At 43.5% G+C, this 22,650-nt stretch overlaps 3 protein-coding genes across 7 annotated transcripts in view; 2 read left to right on the forward strand and 1 right to left on the reverse strand.

Annotated features, from left to right (window-relative positions):
- NADK2 (NAD kinase 2, mitochondrial) overlaps positions 1–3,654 on the forward strand; it is a 36,185-nt gene extending 32,531 nt beyond the window's left edge. Inside the window, exon 12 of the mRNA XM_062019589.1 lies at positions 822–3,654. Coding sequence (XP_061875573.1) covers positions 822–960 — 139 coding nt within the window. The 3' untranslated portion in view covers positions 961–3,654. The remainder of the gene's footprint in view (positions 1–821) is intronic.
- Positions 3,339–18,582, reverse strand: SKP2 (S-phase kinase associated protein 2). 3 transcript variants are annotated; one of them, XR_009820935.1, is made up of 11 exons: positions 18,438–18,582; positions 17,389–17,651; positions 16,223–16,334; positions 15,817–15,960; positions 13,991–14,125; positions 13,409–13,507; positions 10,283–10,410; positions 8,592–8,643; positions 7,389–7,496; positions 6,232–6,506; positions 3,339–3,586 (listed from the first exon to the last, which is right to left on the reverse strand). XR_009820935.1 is itself a non-coding variant. In XM_062019591.1 (10 exons), the coding sequence occupies exons 1-10, from the start codon at positions 18,443–18,445 to the stop codon at positions 6,293–6,295; spliced, it is 1,263 nt and encodes a 420-aa protein (XP_061875575.1). In that variant the 5' UTR covers positions 18,446–18,582; the 3' UTR covers positions 4,546–6,292. The 3 variants fall into 3 exon arrangements, 2 of the variants coding, with proteins under 2 accessions (XP_061875575.1, XP_061875576.1); XM_062019591.1 differs by lacking the exon at positions 3,339–3,586 and having other exon boundaries at positions 4,546–6,506; XM_062019592.1 differs by lacking the exons at positions 3,339–3,586; positions 6,232–6,506 and adding an exon at positions 7,221–7,308.
- Positions 18,583–18,627: 45 nt separating this feature from the next.
- Positions 18,628–22,650, forward strand: part of LMBRD2 (LMBR1 domain containing 2) — a 38,108-nt gene continuing 34,085 nt past the window's right edge. For 2 of the 3 annotated variants that reach the window (XM_062019586.1, XM_062019585.1), the window contains exon 1: positions 18,628–18,802. The gene's annotated coding sequence lies outside the window, so the exon portion shown is untranslated. Of the gene's footprint in view, positions 18,843–22,650 lie in introns of all 3 variants that reach the window. The other variant, XM_062019584.1, reaches the window with a different exon arrangement.

A 22,650-nucleotide genomic window follows, 5' to 3' on the forward strand; every position in this document is an offset into this window, starting at 1 on the left:
TAGAGTCTTGCAGCTGCTGTGGCATAACTACCAGTTCACATCTAGCAGTATGAAAACAGATGCAGAACTGTTTGATAATGTTATCACTTTATACGTATGTGAAAGGAAAAATTCCAATGGTTAATTTTCCTTTTAAAGGTAAGTGAAGAGGAAGATGGTCAGTAGCTTTATTGTGTCTTGTCCAGCTCTAACAGAGCTGCTTTAAATGTTAACAGTTTGTTAAAGAGACAGTAGTCGTACTCTTAAGATGACAGTGATGTGCTGCAATGCCTATTTATGATGTTGCCTCTCAAGCATTCTGACCTTCAACTTCGTGTTTGAAATTACTTTCCCTTCTTTCTGTGAATGATTCATGTAACAAAATGGACTGTATTGATAGCTATATTTTTTTGCATCTCAAGCATTGCCAGTTGAAACTACGTGTTCCACTTAATGTAAAGGCTGTGTATTAGAATAATAGATTAATGAAAAACTTGGCTGTGAAAGATTAAGTCAGCAATGTTCTTAAAAAAATACACCTTTCTATATAAAATGTTATGTCACAGGCTGTACTTGGACTCTCTGAACAATAATCTCATTTGAACAATTCCTTCACTCCCCTCTGGATTCTTTGCTAAATCTATACAGAGTACTGATGCTTTAGGGGATTCTAGTGTAAACACTAGAACCACGATAAATTCTCTTCCCGTGTGATGAAGCATTTACTGACCCACACAAAGAATGTCCAAGAACACCAGTCTTATTGTTCAGATAAGTGTTTGTGTGAAATACTTTAATGGTTTAAGCTCTTTTGTGAGAACTTACTTTTTGGGCTTTTGCAGGGTCTGTGTCCGTTCCCGTTGCTGGGATGCATGTATGGTTGTAGATGGAGGAACGTCTTTTGAGTTCAATGATGGGGCGATAGCCTCAATAATGATCGATACGGAGGATGCACTGTGCACTGTTCTGCTGGAAGAATGAAGGACCCAAGCATCTTCTGCTGAAACAATGCTGGATCCAGAGAGGGAACTCCTGGGGATAGACAGCACATCACAATGCTGCATTATGTTGGAAGTTGGCCTTTTTGGATGCAAGAGCATTTGGAGGAAGCTTGAGATGCTTTCCATTCCTTGGGGTTGGAGGAACCTTAGCCTGATACTTTTTGCATTTGGTGTAAAAGAAATACATCTGAAGTCTGACCTCTAAGTTCAGTGAAAATTGGCATTTTAACCCGCAAGGCAAACATGAAAGAAAATGTTTTGGAAACACTGGTAGATGGGCTCAAGTGTTAAGTCAGTAGCACTAAATATTGAGATGTACAGTGTTTTAGTAACAGTCTGTGACTGATAAAACTAAACACCTTCATACATATACTTCTGTAGAAAGGTTGACTGTTAGTCTAGCAATTTGATGCACGGATTTTGGTAAATCCTGATGTTGATGTAATAGAAATGGAAATACAAAACTTTTGTATGCTTTTCAAAAATTTTACAACTTTGTAGTTTCATACAACTTGTGACAATTTTTTTTCCTCTTCCAGTATTTTTTCTACTTTGTGATTTACATCAAAAGTCTGGTTTAATCACATCTTGAATAAGTTAGCTCTTACTTCTCTTTTTTGGTTAGAGACAGGCTTGAGACCCAAGGGTTTTCTTGAGCTCTTTAACAGTAATACACAAGCTACAGGAAACGTGTTGAAGTAAGATATGCTCCTTCACCGAATGTATTAGCTGGCTAGCAGGTGTTCAGTTACAGTAGTGTATGTAGGTGGCTATCACTAGGAAAGGTATTTGGCGTTATTAAGTTGAATGGTTTGGAGTTTTAGGTTCCAAGTTTCTTTATAATTGACGAATGGTATGTACTGGGTGCTAGTAGTTGCAGCACAAGTTAATATCTGTGTCTCCCAGTTTTCCAAGTATGTGTTTCTAACTTCCCTCCCCTCAGAACGTTTAAGTTTCCAGTCCTATACTGAATCTACTGATATCGAATTGGGAAAAAAGAAATTACATGCCTCTGATCATGTGTTAGGTAAGTAAGTTGGTAATAGAAAAAAGCTCTGATCGTAGAAGAGAAAGCGACTTTGTAGATAATGTTTTAGAGAAACTGTGAACTATGACTGCTTTTCAACATCTGTGCTGGTAATTGCATAGATGAGGAGGGCAGAATTTGACAAAATGAAGATTACCACAGCAGGAATCTTCTGTTACGTGACTTGAAACAAACGTACCTTGTCCTGTCTACTACAGATCTATTTGCAAAAGTGACTTCTCTTCAAACTACTTTTGAATGAAGAGAGTTCTGTAACAGATGTTCTCAGGTCAAGTATGTTCTCCAGTGTGTCCAATCAGTGTATTTATTGCCAATCACAAATTGAAAGCTGATTGTTGTAGGTAGAGGAAGGGGAGAATGGATATTTCCTTTTACTACTTAAGTGTTTGTATTCACTCTATGCTAGAATTTGGAGAAAATTGTTTTGACCAGACCATTCAGTTCTAAGAAAATGTGATACTGATGGAGCTTTTTGGATAAGCTATCACTGTGTGTGTACACTTCACCTTTCAAGTGTGCTGCAGATTTATTCACACTACCTACTTGAGTTACCATGATTGCAGATCAGAGGGGATAAACCAAAGTAGCCAAATACTCTTTGCAAACTTGGTAGGTTCAGGAACTATCAGAATAAAGCTCTTAAAATATCTCAAATTACCTTTAGACAGGTTTTTCAGATTTAGTTGGAAAAGACTAATCTTCCTTTGGAGAGTTAGCTGCACAGAGACTGGAGTGTTTTAGTTACTCCTAATCCATCTGTAACCAGTTAGGGATGGTTGTATGTGCCTCTGTCCAGTACACTAGTCAATATGCTGTTTAGATTCAGAGAAACACCCCAGCATCCACCAGTGCCGTTAACACTAATTGATGACTTCCTGTGACTTGACCACTGTGTTAGATCAGAGGTTTAGGTATTAAGTGTCCTTGAATACCTGCACAGACAATTTTATTGAAGAAAACCCTGTTCCATACTTATAGAGACATTTGAGTGTATTGTTTTAATGGAGGTGGATTAGTCTGATCAGGGTGCCCACCTCTGAAAGATGCCTGTCAATCCTTATTATGTGTGTCAAGAGTAAAAGGCAATATTTTCAGGCCCTACAGACTCAAAATGTAGCCTGGTTTAGGGCTTAAGAGATTTCACAGTCAAGTTCCTAATCTACTTGCAAAATGGAAACCTGACCTACTCATGAGTGGCCTCTACTGGTTTTGTCTACACTTAATTGCACTTCTGCTGAAGCATTTACTGATGAATGCTTGATTTAAATAACAAGGATGACTGAGAGATCTATAATAAACAGTAAGCAGCTACCTTTTTTATTAAAGAACTGTAGAATCCTTTTTAAGGATCCTTTATTACAGGGGATTGCAGTACAGACAACTTAATATGGCAGACAGTATTCCACAACAGGACCGAGTTTAACACTGATTTCACCTGCCTGGACTGGCAGTGAACTCTGCACCTCTTCTACCTGATGAATCAAATCCGTGGTCGTTTCAGTTAGTGCCAGTCCACGCTGTGATCTGCTAAACTAGACCTGTCATTCTTTGATTTTTTCTAAAAAAAAAAAAAAAACACCTGGTGTTTATACATTATGTAATAAAAATTAAAAACTTAATAAGATACTTGCATCTGCCCTGTGCCTTATTTTGACTCTCAGTTGTGTTTTCTGTGTGTTCAAATGCTTCTCTATAGTTTTAAAATAATGGTTTCTATTCCTTCATTATTGAGGTAAAATGCAGAGACTTAATCTATATAGCAGTTTTTGGTATGGATTGCTTAGAGCTACCAAATGACTTTTTTTCAGTTAGGCCTGTGGTACACCTTACACCCGGAGGACATCCATTATGTGCCTGCTGGAGCTGCTATCATAACCAATTTATCTGCAATAGAAACATTTGTTCTCTTTCAACACTGAACCTGGCACTTAGAAAGAACAGTCCAGAACTTGTTTTTTAGGTAAAGCCATACACTACTATCTCAATTCTATACTGGCTTTTAAAGCACAGTCTTACCACATGCTATATGTGTTGGTGATAACAACAGGTCTTCTAAACCACCATTGTTTAGACATTGCTTGGACAACTTCCTCCTTTTTTTTTTAACCCATGACAGAAGTTGGTGGCAAGCCAGGGAAAGCCTTCTGTCATGCATCAGTCATTCTGTACAATGTAGCAATTCCTTACATCTTTATTAAATGCAAGAGAAGTTGTATGGAGTTATATTGTGCATAGGGAGAAGAATTTACAATATTGTTGTGCTCTAAAGACTTTTTTTCTAGAAGTAATTTAAGGCATAAACTCCAAGGCTACAGGCTATGAAGCAGCAGAATATCCAGTATCCTCCACCCTCCCATTGCTTCACCGTTCCAGCTGCATAAAGTATGCTGCTCATTCATTCCTTTCTAAGGGACACAAGCCTCTTAGATGTGTTACTTACACCGTAATTAACAATGTAATTAAAAGTTACAATGCAATTAAAAATTAAGTGTAATTAAAAAAACCAAAACAACTTGGAACAGTTTCACATGATAATGCTGTATTTGCTATATTATAGAAAAGCAAGTTAAATATTGCATTCTAGTACTCATACCACTTTCCCCCAAGTAATTAATCTGTTCTGTATCACCAAGTGTTTAGTCCTGAACTCTTCTTCAGATTGAGAGAGCAAACACTGTACTTATGCATCAGAACCAAAAAACACAAAAATCTCTTCCGTGTGAAGGTGAGGGAGTACTGGAATGGGCTGCCTAGATGGGCTGTGGAATCTCCTTTGCTGGAGGTTTTCAAAAACTGCCTGGATGAGTTCCTGTGTGACCTGATCTAGGTTGGTCCTGCTTCAGCAGGGGGGTTAGACTAGATGATCCCTAAAGGTCCCTTCCAACCCCTACCATTCTATGATTCTGTGATCTCACCCTCACCCTGAAGAAATTCTTCCTTGTGTTTCCTTTGGAACCTGTTATGTTCCAGCTTGTACCCACTGGCCCTTGTCCTATCATTGGACATCACTGAGAACAGCCTGGATCCAGCCTCCTGACACTCACCCTTTACATATTTGTAAGCATTAATTTACAAATTAATGTAATTAATTACAAATTAATGCTCACCCCTCAGTCTCCTCCAAGCTAAAGAGCCCCAGCTCCCTCAGCCTTTCATCTTAAGGGAGATGCTCTACTCCATCATCTTTGTCGCCCTGCATGGAACTCTTTCCAGCAGCTCCCTGTCCTTGAAGTGAGGCCCAGAACTGGACACAATATTCCAGATGTGGTCTCAGGAGGGCAGAGTAGAGGAGGAGAAGAACCTCTCTCAATCTGCTGCCCACAGCCCTTTTAAATACTCCAGGATGCCTTCTTGGCCATGAGGGCACATTGCTGTCTCATGCTCACCCTGCTCTGCACCAAGACCCCCAGGTCCCTTTCCCCTACACTACTCTCTAAGAGTTCATTCCCCAGTCTGTACTGGTACATGGGGTTCTTCTTTCCCAGATGCAAGACTTCACACTTGCCCTTGTTGAATTTCATTAGATTTATCCCCATCCAACTCTCCAGCCTGTCCAGGTCTTGTTGAATAGCAGCACAGTCTTCTGGGGTGTCAGCCACTCCCCCCAGTTTAGTATCATCAGCAAAGATGCTGATAGCAGGCCACAAATCACCAAAAGAAAATTTCCTTGTAGTTCCTTAATACAGCTTCTGAACCTGTACAGTGTTGAAGTGTCTCAGCTGCTTTTGTGTAGACATCCTTTCCCCTGTTCAGTGTTTCCAAATTTGGTGAATTCAGATTCTGTTTCTCATCTTACTGTACATCTTGTTCAATGAAGGATTTCAATAGACTTAATACCATAATTTGAGTTCAAAAGCTCAAGTGAAGGTGATTCCTTAATGAACCTTTTTAAAGCATCTAGCACCTCTACAAGCCATTTGACAGAGATGGAAGTTAACCGAAAGCACCTTTAGAACAACTCAACGCACAAAAGCTGCGTCAGAACCTGCAACAGCTGCCAGAGGCTGACATTAATTACAGTGAACGTTTCATATTTTTTAAGAAAACTCCCCTTTGAAAACAACCTACAATTGCTCATAGATCAGATTACTAAAGGCTTTAAGTAAAAAAATACTATAATATTTATGAAACTACTTTAAGGCATAAGACCAAGTTAGAAAGCTTTTTACAATAACAGTACTACGATTAAAGGTGCTCACGCACACTGCTTCTTAAGGAGCTTCACTACCCAGTGTGTCCATTGCATCCAGTGCATTGCACGTGATCATAAGCCACAAGGGTTTCTCAGTGTCAATCTGCATTTGATGCCCCAAATCTCATGGTTCTTTTTACTGCCAACAGTTGGCCTCGCAATACTTGTGAAGGGTGAACAATTGATCTTCATGTCAGGAAGCGTTTCCTTGAGGAGCTGGAGGGAGCTATCAGTCACTATTCCAAATACCTGAAGAGTCTTCAACGTTGGAATTTCACCGAGTTCTCTAGAAAAACACAAAATTAATGATCAACCTGAAAACTCGCGGTTTTTTGCAGTCTGTACCTAAGCTAGATTACTTCTAAAAGGAGTAGTTAACTGCATTTCTACTAAAGCTAGAATTCCTTGCTGTTATCTCTGTCTCACACAGAGTGAAAACAAAGTGGTTGCTCCCCATGGATTTCTCTGGGCTTATTTACAGCTAGAAAAAAAGTGAAATAATTGCCCCAGATAAGTTTCGGGATGTATCTCCAAAGACACAACCTTCTAGGTACTATCAGTTTTCAACTTATCATGTTTTGGTGAGCGGTCAGGCTTGGCTTTGTGATTGTTTCATGTTTACCCAGTCATCATGTGAACTGTGTATCTGTAAGCAAGTAGTATTAGACAAAATCAAAAGGCAGAGACAGACAAGCTATCATCTTGACAGCATACATTGCTACAGAAAATGTTCTTCAGATTCCCAAGTGAATAGTACTTTTGCAGCTTTTCTTGTCATCAGTCATTTCCTTGGGATTGATATCCTTTCTGAGAGGATTAAGATGGATAGCTGCTATCCATATATATATACATACATACAGTAGTAAGAGGCAGAAAAACACTCACTAGCAACAGCTTGAAGCTGTGTTTCAGTGGCAACCAATAACTGATACAGGAGCACACAAAAGCAAGGGAGTACGCTGTCAACCCTGCTAAGTTTCCAAAGGGCTGTACCTTCCTTACATATCTGAAAGCCTCATGTTGACAGCGATACTGATCATCTTCATTCCCAATTCCTTCTACCAGTAAGTTCTTCAGTACTTTCAAGTCTAAACTCAAAATAAACCAAGTTTGAATTTACTTATCCTCTCTAGGAATAGCAAACCAAAGCCATTTAGCGATGACTTACACCAAGGCAGCAGGTGATATCTGGTAACATCGGCTAAGGCACAGATGTTGTAGAAAGATGAGTTGATGAAAATACTGGAAGCACTCAGGCTTCAACATCACGCTGTCGCTGCACATGAAATAGAGGTTTAAGTATAAAGCAACAGTAAATTTGGTATTTCCAAAATTCAGGCTGAGCAATTTAATGAATATCAGCTAATGAACATCTACCAGTGAAGTATTTTTCTGTCAACTGTGAATTAACCCACTCCTAGTGTGCATGTTGTGGGGGAGGTATTTTGATTTTCAGTGATGGACAAGAGAAGCAGAAGCTTCTCTGCAGATATTCTGTATTCAGGCAGATATTCTCCAGCAGAACTCACAGCATGAAAAGGCAATACACTTTTTGGCCATCCTCTCTGTAGTGGGTCTGGGATGGTAGTGATTTTTCACAGCAGCTCTTGCAGTGCCGTTCTTACTGTTGGTATTGATCGCACATCAATGTTATGACTACTGCTCACACAGCATCAGGGCTGTTCCTCCAGCATTCCTTCCCCCACCTTCACTAATAGCTGTGGGTGGGCACGATCTTGGGAGGGACCATGGCCAGGACAGCTGACCAAGGAGATGTTCCACACCATATGATGTCAGCTCAGTAACATAAACTGGGGGAGAGGACAAGGAAGGCAGCAGGGGCAAGATTCATTTTTGGCCTTCCAAAAGCAACCACTACAGGTGGCCAGACATTGCTGTTGATGGGAAGTAGAGAGTAACAGCTTTATTTGCTTTTGCTTCTCTTCTCACACACATGGCTTTGCTATTTCTTTATTAAACTGCTTTTATCTCAACCCACGAGACTCTCATCTCATTTTCTCCCCTCCCTGGCTTGCTGAGGAGGTGGGGGATAGAGCAGAGTGGTAGGCACCTAGCATCCAGCCAGAGTCAAACCACCACACTCTCTTAGGATGCTAGTCTCAAAAACTACCCATCTAAATGCTTTTTCTTTTTTTAAAAAAATTACTTGTTAATAAGCCATGTAACATTTATGCTCAGGTAACAAAACTTCAAGTTGGCCACCTGCTCCAGATTAGGTCATAGCAGAGAGCAAATCTTTCATAGGTCTAGCATGGAAAGTATTCTCGGGATGCGCAACCCTAGACAATCACACAAATAACAATCCCCTGAACTGTGAGGATTTAAGGACCAGCTGCACAGGTTTTCTTACCTTAGATCTAAATGGACAAGAAAAGGACATCTTTCCACCAGTGTTTTAACATCTGAAAAGAGGTCACAGAGAGTCAATCCATCTTTCAGTAATGTCAAACATGCTTTATATAGGCTACTCCTTTCCATATATATATATATATATGTTCACTTATATCTTCTCCACTGGAATCCCACAAATGAAGCCCAGCTTTTTGTTCCAAAGGTACACATTTAAGACTTCCAGCATAGAGTCTGCCTACCAGGGTACCTTATAGGGACTTTTTTAATCCTTAGACAAACAGATCCATTTAGTCCAAAAGTCAATTGTATCAGCAACTTAGCAAGTAAATAATTCAAATGATAGTGCTGTGGAAACCTACTGAGATGCAGTAATGACCAGGTGCCTGAAATCCTTACATGTACAGAAAACAATTAAAAAAATAAATAATTGTGCACAACAAATACCCTTTCAGAGCATGAAGTTCTTTAGGCATCTCTGTTATTACCCATAGAAAGTTCTCTCCTTGTGACAAAGTTATGGTTTTCCCAATTTAAACTGCAAATTCTTGAGACCATGTTTTCATGTCTGCAAACAGCATAGAATCACCTGTAGTAGCTGAGGTATCACCTAAAAGAACACTATTAGTAGCAATGTGCTATTCAACATGCAAGAGGATCTTGCTTTTTCAGAATTCATGTGCAAAACCTAAAAAACCACAATATCTAGTTATGATGATGAGTGAACTATTCAAATCTTATGCCTTACTAATTGCATTGAACAGTAAAACAACTCATAGAGTTTTGCAAACAAAAGAGAGCTGCGCATTATCTCTAGTAGTCAGATCAACAGAAAGTGCAAATTCCTGATTTGGAGGCGGTAACATAGCCAGTTTGCTTATGTGTTTTGGGCTGAGATGAAAGGACTGGTGTATTTCCCCACAAGGGAATGCATGCTGAGGGCTGTGACACATGTAAACAACAGAAAAAAGTCATAGCCTGCCTGTCACTTACCTGCTTGTCAGCCAATGAGCTTTCATCACATTTGCTCTTTGAGAAAATTTTCTCTTTACTGCCAAACCCTTTCACTCTTTACCTTTGATCTTGTCCAGTTTGTTGTGCCTCCTCCCCAAATCTAGATTTCTTTTCATTTTCTATTACCCTGCAACTTTGTCCAACTTTTCCTCCTAAAATTATTAGCAAATAAATAGTTAATATTGCTTACTGATATTATTTGCCTTTCAAATTAACTGCTTTCTGTAAGACATCACATCAGGCTGAAACTGAAGTAATTACTTTGACTGTTGTCTTTTAGAAGATGCATTCAGCAGCCAGAGTAGCAGAATCCTTAAGAAGGCTGCAGGAACAGTATTTAGAAGGCTAATTCATAGTTCACAGTGGAACATGGAATTCAGACTCTCCTGCTTCCAGGACTCACTTCAGAAGTAAGGGCTGTACCTTTCAACTGAAGATAAAATGACCTTTTACCCACATATTTTTAAATTCAGAAGACAAATCATCTCACCCTTCACTCCTGGCTGAATGATAGACATGAGTCAGACAGTATGGTCTTTGACAGCAAGAAGATCAAGCTACACAGAACACAAACTCAGTGTTGGCACAGCACTTTTTTATATACACAGCAGATGCCAGTGAGAAGAAAGTACAAATCCAGTTGCTTTATCCCATAGCGGGATAAAGGCTGCTATTTACCTGCTATTTGTAGATTCTGTCTGTATCCACTTAAATTTAATTGGGTTACTTTTGAAGTAATGTGACTGACTGCTGTTTTGACATGGGTGGCTGTGAAGTCACACCAGGACAAGTTCAGCTCCTCCAACCTATACACAAATGAACAAAGAGTTGTTTGGAAGAATGACTGATATGTTATATATTACAGCTGATACTTTAAAGGCAAAAACATGTAACATGCCTACTACCAAATCCATGTATTAGTGACTGCAAGTTTTGCAGTGACAGTAACAAAGCACTGGGGCTGGTTGCCCAGCGAGGCTGTGGAGTCTGTCTTTAGAGGTTTTCAAGATCCAACCAGAGAATGGGCTCATCAGCCTGAGCAGTGCTGAATTTTGACCCTGCTCTAGGCAAAAAGTGAGAGTAACTGCCCAAGACTACTTCCAACTGGAATTATTCAGTATCTTTTAAGGAACTTAAATTTATTTCCAGGGACTGACATGGGAAGACATTGTCTTTTGTCTTGCTTTCAGGTTTCTGACATGAATCTTACTATTGAATAGATGTGTACTTCAAGAGGAAAAAAGGCTTATCATTATTAGGATTGGTCAGATGATCAATGAATCCCAAAATAGCTTTAAAAAACCATGGGCTATGCTGTGAGCTTAACTTTCTTTACGTGCTCAATATAGCCTATGACCATTCAAGGTTGGGACAAAGTATCTCTTTAGTGTACATGTGTTGTAGATGTAACCAGAGGGCAAAGACACAGAACAGCACACTAGAGCATTTAGCTGTATGTAAACGGCAAAACCCACCAAATAGTAAAATTGCCACTAGCACTCCTAGGATCAGGTTTGCCATCTGCTATTCAGTGTACAAACTGCCATGCACTAAAGAGCTCATGATCCAAGTAATCAGACCAAGCAACAGAAAGCATTATCTACCCAGGAACAGCAGGGAAAGATTAAGGCTTTGTCCACTAAGTTGCAGTTTTGATTAAAAATAAGCTTTTGCAGAAGCAAAGATTAAGCAGATTGTCCAGTATCCCACAGGAAGTCGACAGAAAGATCAGGATATAAATCCCAGATTGACGGAGGCTCAGCTGCCAGCAGACAGTTTAAACACTGGAGCTGTGTACAGTCCTTCTGAACACAGTGCTTCATGAAGTAGAAGGTGACTGATGGATTGATTATCATACCACAGACAGAAAGGCACAATGTTTTCTGCTATTCATGCTGTACTCTGATTGCAAAAGGAGCTCTCAAAAACACTTCCACTTTGAGGATTACACAGTGCTTTGTCATGGTTTGACATGACAGCCTTTTCTGGTTAAGAGGGAGGGGGCTGTAAAGATGGCTCCTGTAAGAAGTTGCTCGCAACTCTGCCCAGCTCTGAGCCAGACCCACTGCTGGGGCTGAGCCAATTAGACACTTCCACGATCACTTTTTAAGAAGAAGCCAGAAGAGGAGGTTTCTTCCTCCATCTTCTTTCTTCTTCCCCCCCTTTCTTTTTCTTCTGGCTGGTGGTGGTGCAAGGAGTAGGAACGGTGAGAGAAACAACCATACGGACTCCAAGGTCCGTGAGGAAGGAGAGGAGGTGGTGTGCTGGAGCAGAGGCTCCCCTGCATTCTACGGAGAGAACTGGTGAAGCTGAGATTTATTTTCATTTCTTTAAAGACCCCCACATCAACAGTAGAGACTCATTTTGATTATGAGCCCGTATCAGGGGCAGAGACTCATGTTGCTAAAGCTGACCCCGGACCAGGGGCAGCGATTCACTTCATTAAAGGCCCCGAGCCACAGACAGTGGCTATGGCTGAAGGAGGCCGTGTCCCATGGGAGGGACCCAATCACTACACTGCAGACTCCAAGCCAGGGACAGTGATTTTCTTCTTTAAAACTATGGCCAGAAGAGGCCGTGTCCCAAAGGAGGGACCCTTTATCACTATGGCCCGAGCAGGCTGTGTCCCGAAGGAGGGACCCTTCATCACTATGGCTGGAGCAGGCTGTGTCCCAAAGGAGGGACCCTTTATCACTATGACCGGAGCAGGCCGCGTCCCGAGGAAGGGACCCAATATCCACAGCTGTAACTGTGGGAAGGAATCCACGACAAAGCAGCTCATTAAAATTACACCCAGAAGAGGCCTTGTCCCGAGAGAGGGACCCTGTAACTGCAGAAACTGCAACTGTGGCAAAGAATCCACACCAGAGATGTCCACCAAGGACTGCGTCCCGTGTGAGGGACCTTCTGTCGGCAGAAGCCGCAGCTGCTGGGAACAACCCACACCAGAGGAGTTCATTAAGGACTGTGTCCCGGGGGAGGAACCCTGTGTTGGAGCAGGGGAAGAATGCCAGCAGTCGTCCTCATCTGAGCAGACAGAAGGGGCAGAGCCCATCTGTGACAGACTGACCACATCCCCCATTCCCTGCCACCCTGAGCCTCTGAGTGGGGAGGAGGTAGAGATATCGGGAGCAGTGAGCTGGGCCCGGGAAGAAAGGAGGGATGGGGGGAGGGAGATCTTAAAGTGCTGGTTGTAATTTTCTCATCGTCCTACTCCCTTTCTGCTTTTATTCCATTCAGTTTCTCGTAGAATAAACTTTCCTGCTTTCCTCTCTAAGTCAAATACTGGAGTCTGTTTTGCCCGGAACTGTAAATTGGCAGGGAGCCTTCCCTGCCCTTGTCTCAATCCACAACAACCTTGCTTATCTTTTTTACTCCCATTTCACTGGGGCCTCTGCCATCCTAACGAGGGTGGGGGCGAATGGGGGCACAAGAGACTGTCGTGGTGCTGCTGTGCTAGCTGGGCCAAACCACGACATGCTTTCTTTATGATAATCAAACTTATAGGATGATCAAAGGAAGGTAAGTGGGGTTTACCCACCAACAGGGCTTCCTTTAAGGATGATTATTAAGGAAACTCATGAGAAAACTACTAAAGTACATCTTTGCTATTAAAGAAAATAGCTTGATGAAAACAAACTGACTATTTGGCTAATATCTAACTGCTAGGCATTTAGGAACAAAAACAGGCTCATAAAAGAGATACCAGAAACAAGTACAATTGGGATGCCTATGGGAAAGGGAAGGATCCTTTTTCTTAGGAACAGCAGTTAGCAGAAATAGCAAAAACTACTTTTGTCTTACGCAAAACAGCTGCTCAACATCAGCTCCAAAGCTTCTGCAGAAAACCCTGAGCAGCCACAAAGATTTAGTCGCATCAAGCTGTGATTCTTAGCAATGCTCCTGCAGAGAAGAAAAAAAGAAGAGTCTTATAAAATTAAAAAGTTGGACACTATAGGACGTTTGGTTGTTTTAAAGGGACTAGATCCTGGGCACATATTTATTTGTTAAACATGCAGCACTGCATCTTCACTAAACTGACCAGCCTAGACATCACAAAGGATCTGAAATATGTCTAGTTGTTGCACGACGACACAACTCTGAAAGGAATACTTGCCTATTTAGCTAACATTCCTGCTGAGTCAGGAATGCATTTATAAACTGCTAAGTTTAACAGAGAAAAATTTCATTTCACATTCTCCTGTTGTATGCCATTAAACAACAATGGCTTAAAGATGACTATGCCAGCTAGCTGTTAGGTTCATAGACCTGACCATTTCAGAAGACTCTCCAACGAAAACTCTCAACCGCATTCTTTTGCTAGCTTGCACAAAGCAACAGCCAAACAGAAGGTATTAATCAAATATTCCCAAACACGTCACTCACTTGACAATGTTGTCAGAAAGCACTAGCCCCTCCAAGCTGAGGTTCTGCAGCCTTTCACATAGACAAAGAATACTCTCGAGATCCACCACGGACACTGTGCAGTTTGATAAATCCATATGTTGTACTCTGAGAGGTCTGAAAAAACAGAGAAAGGCAGCTTACATAAATTGCACTAAAATCTGCCCCACAAGTTGCCCATACCATAGATATATCTCATATATCAAAACAATGCAAAGCTTGCAGAAAATAATTGTAGTGTTGTATTCTGTGAGTGACCACATCCCCCATTTCCTGCCCCACTCTGAGACATCGAAGGGGAAGGAGGTAGAGATACCAGCAGCAGTGAGCTGGGCCCAGGTTGAAAGGAGGGATGGGGGTGGGAAATCTTAAAGTGCTAGTTTTAATGTTCTCATCATCCTACTCCCTTTTTCGCTTTTATGACTGTAGTGGGTCTGGGATGGTAGTAGCATCCAGCCAGGCTCAAACTACCACAGCCCTTTTGGCACCCAATGTGGGGCGAGATAATAGCAGATTTACATTAACTGCATTGCAATTACAGTAAGCCAATGAGTGCAAAGTTCCTGTGCTGGTCACGGAGCCTTGCTGCTATGCAGCTTATCTTACACTTTCTAATGTTTGGGAACACGATGCTACCAACATTGACTCTCTGCTGTGCTTTAACCTTAATAGCTTTGCTAAGCTGGCTATATAATTTTGTGAAAAGGATGAAAGGGCCTGGGAACATGATGGCCCAAATAATAATAGCAAGTCTCATTCTGCTACTGATGAATTTAGTGTGCTGTGGGAGTTATCTTGTGGAGGCCATGGGGCAAAGCACCTCTTTCTCCTCAGCTCGGACTGATCTAGACAATTTTGTTACACAGACTTCCCAGGTCCTTAGTCACCCTTATACGAGAGTTTTAATATTACTAATTAACATGGTTGGTATATTATATATCTTGTGGAATCTGGACTCATCTGGGTATCAGAGTACAAATTTGCGATGGAAACATGTTAAAATGCCCCCTGAAGCGGCCAGTCCCTGGGTGGCAGGGTGTGTGGATGAATTTAGGCAAATTCCTAGGACGGTTATCACCTCCTGTAACCTGGGATTTTACACCTGAACAGATAAAAAACCCTGCTTTACTGGCACGCTACCTGATAGAAGGGTGTCTTACCTACCCTAATGAGGCCCATCAGGTTCAGGCACTATACTGGGGCCTAGCCTCTGCCTACCGAGCTGCATTCCAGTCCTCTCAGAGAACTATGATTGAAGTGGAAACTCAAAACGGTACCTGAGGCCAACATAGTTGAGTCAGTCGCAGTCCAGCCCTCTCAGAGAACTATGGCCGAGGTGGAAATTCAAACTATACCTGAGACTACCATGGTTGAGTCAGGGAACCAAACAACAACCACAGTGGTTGCCTCAGTGTGGTGGGCACCTGGCATCCAGCCAGGCTCAAACTACCACAATTCCATTCTGTTTCTTGTAGGTAGTAGAATAAACTTTCCTACTTTCTCTCTAAGTCAAGTACTGGAGTCTGTTTTGCCCAGAACTGTAACTGCCAGTGAGCCCTCCCTACTCTTGTCCTGATCTACAACATCCTTGGTTATAATTTTTCCTCCAATTTTTGATGGGGCCTCTGCTGTCCTAAGGAGGGTGGGGGTGGATTAGGGGCACCAAGCAATAGACTGTTGTGGTGCTTCATTTTTGGCTCGGTAAAACCACGATGGCTACTATCGGTGGAGACCTTAAAACTAAAAATACAAAAACTGAGTACTTGAGATGTGGTTTCAGGACCCAGAATGCACATAAAAAGCCTTACTTGCTTGTTTTAAACAATGGATTCCCAATGCAAGATCTTGGGCAGCGGAATACAGTAACACCAGCAGGCAGCAATTGTCCAATCACTCCTGGCAGCAGATTTCTACCAGTCAGATCCAGAGTCTGCCAGAGAGATTCATCAAATCTAAAGCACAGAATTTCACCTGTTAGTGATCTAGAAAGGGTCCAATCTGTGAGTACAAACACCAAAAGTTTTCAGTGTCAAAAGACAGAAAGAAGGCGAAGTTATTTAAGAGAATTCACTAACATTAAAATATGTATGCTGCCTTTTGATTATAAATACAGATAACTCACATACAGAATAAACTGAATTATACACAAATAAACAAGATGACAGTCTATAGAATCAAAGGTTTCCTTAGTACTAAACAAGAAGTGATACTCACGAAAGACGATGCCACCTCTTGCAAACCAGGGAAACTTTTAGCAGATCACTTAGGGGCAAATACGCAAAGACCGCCAAAAGCAATTCATCTGGCAGTGCATCCCAAGAAACACCTTTAGGGAAAGAACAAACATGTTCTAGTTAAAGCTGCCTGCTTGTAGTTAAATTCTTGCCTGCTGATCAAATGCCTTGTTTGGCTTGGTTGTTAAGAGCACCTCTACAGTCTCTCTAGGCTATAAACATACATCAGCCTCATCCTTTCAGCTCTTCACTGTAGCAAGATATTATTACCACCTTTGCCAGGGTCTGACTAGCAAATGCAAAGCTTTCAGTAACAACAACTTAGAATACAATGGAAATAATTGAGATGCTCTTGTTTCCTAAATAAGTATGTGAATAAATATTATCGTCTTTTTTTAGGGGAAACTGCTTTTCCCCAGCTCTAGTATGTGTACTAAGGCTTATATGGCCCTTCCCCCTGCCAAAATGTCCGTCCTTCCTGTGCACATCAGAAAGCAGACCAAGGTGAGCCATGCTTTTCCATGATAGATGGAGAAAAGCAAGTACTGGAAATTGCTCCTTAAAACATGCATGCCAACTAACACCTCCCTGGAATTATCTGAAAGGACAAGGTGCAATATCAACTTCTCATACAGGGCTCCAGAAGGTGCTGCCATTCACAGAGGAGACTTTGGGAGGGGTTTTAAAATTTTACTAGGGATAGGCAGGGGCACCAACAGTCCATATTCATCTGGCAGCCACAGCAGTATTTTGTGCAGGACCTGTCTTGGTATGTGGTTTAATATCCCCGGGAACAGGTCCAACAGATGAATCTCAGGGCCTTGGTGGGCCAAGGTGCTACCCAAGTCCCAAGCAGCAAGAGAAGACAGAGAGAGCAACATGCAGCACAAATGCCTAGCACACAGGCCATCAGGGAGGAGCCAACTGTGGCTTAGGTGGGCCACAGTTCTGGAGCCAGACACAGCACCACTTGCCTCAAGGCACGTGTGACTTATCACGCCAAGCCTGGAAGCCACTAGATCTAAAAGTTACATTCTGCTGCAATACAGCAAAACGAAAAATCAAGTAATAAAGTACTAATGACTTGCAGTGCCTCTTCTCCATCTCTTCTGAAGTGCCAACAAACTTAAATAGAGGTGATGGTACCTGACTCTGTCTCTCGGAGCATCCGAGGGCGGCGCACAATGACAAAGTCCTTTTCCTTGTCCTTCACCTTCTGCCGTTTCTGAGGAGGACAGGATGATGACACCAGCAGGTCCTGCGGCGTGTTCTCATTACCCAGCTTGTCCTTTTTAAGAACAGACACTCCCATGCCAGAGAGAAACTCTGAGGTCTTGCTGGAGTCCCAGTCCCAGGTGAAGCTGGTGGAAACATTGCTGCTGGAGGACGGGATCTCCTGGAGGTGTTTTCTGTAAACAGAGCAAAACCCACGGGCTCTGAAGGTAGCACCCGACTGACACCAAACGCAAGACGACGCTCCTCGTACGGAGGCCTTTCACAAGGAATCCACACCGCCACGTAGGGCAACGAGCAGCGCCGGAGCTGCGGGCGCGGGAAGCACGAGCGGAGGCCGCGGCGGAGGCGTGTGCTCGGCCTGGCAGGTTGGCGCCAACGGCGCTCGCTTCCGGACGGGGCGAGCGGGGCACCGCCGAGAGCTCCGCTACGGCTCGGCCACCGCTGCCGGCCCTCCCGCCGCCGAAGGCAGCCTGACCGTGCAGCCACCGCTCCCGGCCCTCCCGCCTTTCCCGCGGCCGCAGCCCGACCGTGCGGCCCCGCCGCGGCCGGCGCGATGGCGGGAACGCCCGGGACCGGGCGGCGCGCGGGAGCAGCTCGGCGCGTGGCGAGCGGGAGCGCGGCCGCCCCGCGCGGTGCGGATGCGGGACGGGGCCCGGGCGCTCGCGCAGCCCGTACCCGGGGAGCCACGCACGCCTTACCGCCAGGCCGAGGAGACCCACACACCCCTCCCACCGCCCCCACCCATAACGCTTGGAGGAATCTGACGAACCCCGTACTCGCTTCCCCCCGGGCCCTCGCACGCTCCCGACTCTCGGGCTTCCCGCGCGGCCGAACCCCCGCCACCTCCGGGCTGAGCGCCCCCCCCCATAACAGCTCACGCGCAGCCCGAGCACCACGCGGCTCTCTCCCGCCCCACGGACGCGGGCGACGCCTTGGCCGCGGTGCGGCTCCCCCCGCACCTGTGCATGACGACGGGGTCCCGCACACCGCCGGGCGGCCGCGCGTCCCTGCCCCGCGCTTCCCAACCACGCAGCGGGCGCGGCTGCCGGAGCCGCCGGGAAGCCAAAGCCTGCCGGGAGTTGCAGTCCGCCGCCCGGGCCCGGAGGGGCCGTACCCACAGCACCTTGTGCCCGCCTCCGGGGCGGTGGCGATGGTGACGTCAGCGCTGCAGGGGACAGCGGGCGGCTGGCGAGGGGCAAATGTCGGCGGCTGCGGCGGCGCTGACGCGGAAGGAGGCGCGCGCGGGCGCTGCGTTCCGTGTGGCGATCTGAGCCTTCTCCTGGGGGCCGGCGACGCTGAGCATGGATGTCGGCGGTGCCTTGTGGTGGGCCGGCTGCTGAGCGGGGGAGGGGGCTCTGGCTCCGGTGAGGGCGCGGCGCGGCCCGGGGCTACGGGGGTGCCGCAACGCCGAGTCACGGCGGCGGGGCTGCGGCCTGCGCGGGCGCCGCGCCGGCGCTTGCAGGAGGTGAAGCCGTGTCGCTCTCCCGGCACGCTCCGAGCGGAGCCGCGTTGGGAGCGGAGGGACCTTCAAGTGGTCCCGGGGTCTCTCTGACTGCAACTGTAGAGGTGGGGATGGGGTTGTGCCTGGGAGAGATGGGGAGAAACGGCGTGTTTTTCTGCTTTTTGCCCCAGATGTTGCCCGTCTCTCAGAGACCCCAGCGCGTACGTTTAGGGCATGCGTGCTTGTTAAGCCTCTGTAGACTAGGATTCTGTGTGCCTTACAGGCCAGTGGGTGTACAGTGATCAGCTTTAACGGCTTTGATGTGCAGCGGCCGGTCTGGTGTGGAAGACCAGAATGCGCTGACAAGTGACGTTTTGCCGTGAAAGGTTTTCCTGCTTTTTGAGAACGCCTTCTCTGGGAAGGCCTAAAATTGAGGGTCTGCCGACGTATTCTGGTCCTGTCCCTAGCCATGCTAGTTTAAACTCTACACTCTTTTGGTATCACGTTTCGGATTTATGCCAGGATTTCTTTCAGAAATGCAGCTCTCTGCTATTTTTCCTCCAAATTACTTGTTTTGGGATTGGTGGGGATGGAAGACTAATTCAGAACACACCTTAAGCTGGGCTTTTAGTCAGCTGCTTGCTTGTAAATGCTTTCCTTTGTTTACTGAGTAATGATGGAGGCATATGCCTATGAAATTAAAGATGGTAATGAAACATGTGCCAAATCGTACACAACGTATACAAAACAGATACAGACAATGGTGTGACTTAACATTCGTATAATGTTAAAAAAGAATTGGTGTTGTTTCCATTTTTAAGTCATAGAACAGTAGTTTAAAGGTTATTAATTGGATGGTCAAGTTAGAATTATTAGGTTAAAAAAAAAGATGATTGTATTTAGTGTGCTCCCCATCCACATTTTTAGTTGTCAGTCTTTTCATTTCTCTGTATTAATGTGTGAGGAATTCAAGGAAGAACTTGCTGAAAGGGATAAAATCCAGTTATTCTTTTAGAAAGCTCTGAATTACCAAGTAATTCAGTAGACTGAGTTTGTCTTAATGCAGTGTTAGGGATGTAATGTGATGCCTGCCTTACAGACACCTGTTTTGTGTGATTGTATTAGTCTAGCAGCCCAGGTGACAATTTCTGTTCGTATTTTTAGATACTTCTTACAACTATACAGCTTTTGTATCAGATTCTATTTTAGTTCCTCTGAGCAAGTTGTTTTACTCAATGTGTTACTTCCACAGTACACCCCTAAACCCCATGATAGCGTCAACCTCAGTGGTGCTTAATATCCTGTATTAGAGGACAAGGCAGCACCTTGTAAAGCAAATAAACTTCCCATGGTTTTGCGCTGATGGTCCATGCTTGCTTTACAATACTCAATACTCTTGTGTTCCTCAGTCAAGCATTTGTCTGACATTTCCTACTTCTGTGGAGAAACACCATATCAGAGAATACTGATATATTGAATTGAGTTACCGCAGCATTTGTTTTAGTCTTTTTTTTTTTTAGTCATTACTAGATACAAAACTTGTCTCCCTGTGTATTGGCACACGATCAGTTAAATGTTTAGTCAACTTAGAATCTCTACGCAAAGTAGTGGAAATTACAGATACTGATAAAAATCAATAATTGCATTAGCTGCCTTTTCTTAGAAGAACAAAGCAATACAAATACAGTTTTCTGATTAATCATGAAGGTTCTTTCCCCAAATAGTGCAATCAGATGACTTATCTGGTCAGTTTTTCTCAGGGAGTTCATAGCTATTTTCTTTCTTCAGATAGTTTTCTCACTGTGCTGATTTTAAGCAGCTGTCTGTTGTCTGCTTATAAATCCTTACTATTTCCCTGAGCTGCAAGGTATAACGTATAATAGGGATAATAATGAAGTGAAAAGAAAACCCAACCCACCCCCACAGAGCCAAACCTAAAACCACACCAAAAATGCAAAACCCACCAGCACACTAAGAACACCCGGATATGGAAGCAGCTGAAGGGCTTTCAAGATTCGTAAAATGTGAAGTTAGCCTGTTTTGTTGTTTAAAGATAGACGTGTCAAGGGCTTTTGTTGTGGTGCAGTTCTGTCAGTCCAAAAGGTTTAATTGTGTCTCTAAAGTGAAGTCTTTAGGATTCTTAACAATATGGTTTTGCAGAGTAGGTCAGGCTTCAGAAACTTATTACAGATGTTGTGGGATACTGTTTTTTCTTCCGCAAAGTGGAATGTGCTCGAAAAAACATTATATGAATTAACAGAATATTCCCTGGCAGAAAGGGAAAAGGCCATCTTTGAACTGGCCATTGATATTTTGCTGGAGATGGCAGCTTCCAGTTTATACACGCTGCCTAGCCTTGAGTTCAGCTTGAGGTGAGGACACCAGTAACACAGGTGTTTCTTTCTATACGCAGTGGCTCACACACAGTTTTTTTCCATTAATATCTTTCCATTAATCTCTTATAGTTTGCTGACTTTCTTGGTTACATTTTTTTTTTCAGATGTTTAAAACGCAGAGTAAGGGAAGGAAATCTCTAGCTGCTTGGCTCTTTGAGTGTTTTCACTGAAATATCCAAGAAATTTAACAGAAATATGCAGTGTTCCAAATATGTTTGATGATCTTTACCTGACAACACTTCAAGAACAACAAAAAAAGGCTGTAGTATTCTAGCAGTGGCTGGGCTACAAAAGACAGAAAAAACAGAAACATGGTGGTTGTCTCTGTTACTTATTTATGAAGGACAGGGAGAAATACAGATTGACAGACTAGTCGGCTTCTTTTTGAATTCTCAGGAAAGAAAATCTGGAATGAAGGCTATTCTCAAGACGTTTTTGCTGGGGAAGAACAGCTGGTAAGGGCTACTGTTATGGCTAGGGAGGCCAGTCCCTTGTCAACCATTCTTTGTCATTTTCACAAAGAGTTTACACAATGAAATAATTTAATTATTTAAACTTAAGAAGCCATAAAGCTAGGAGGGGTTGCAGACCTTTTTGGGTGTGGTGTTGGAAATCACAGTGCCCTGAAGATTCAGAAGCATGTGGGAGGGGAATTAGTACAAATTAGTAGGGTTTATACCAGTGCTTGAGCAAGAGCAATCAGCTACATAAATACAGCATAGAGAAGGATGTTGTGTGTCACAGAGGGAAAGATTTTGGAGAGTGTAATAAGCTGAAGATGTGAAGGGAACATCGTACAGGTTATACTTGTATTTCAATATACATTTCAATAAGGCACATGAAGCAGTGTTTACCCTCAGTTCTGTCCTCCTCGGGCATTAGCTGGTGTACTGCATGGATTCCAGCTCATTGTAGTAAAAATTTGGTAAGTCAGGGAGAGTGTCAGGGACAGCAATGAGAAGTCTGCAGAAAGTGTGATATTAGACTGACTGGGAAGGATTGAAGCACCAGTTAGATTAGTCTGCAAAATGAGTAATCTGCTGGTAAAATGCTATCCTACAAAGCTTGAAAAGAATGAAACAGTGGTACAGTCTCGTCTGGGATTTCCAATGACAGGGTATTGGAGTCTGCTTCACTGAGAACAAGGTCCTTTCTTCACGGATAGACTCTACTCTTGCTCAAAGATAGTGCACGATTTTTTGCTCTTCAGTGTTTCGTTTAGTAACTTGAGTATTTCTGTACTGTGCAGAGTAGTTGGATCACTTGTAATGTAGATGGTCATGAGTGTGGTTAGTCTTGAGGTTGGCAAGGTAATTTAATACTGTTGATAGCACG

This window comes from Colius striatus, chromosome Z (genome assembly GCF_028858725.1).
Source record: "Colius striatus isolate bColStr4 chromosome Z, bColStr4.1.hap1, whole genome shotgun sequence".
Taxonomy (NCBI): Eukaryota; Metazoa; Chordata; class Aves; order Coliiformes; family Coliidae; genus Colius; species Colius striatus.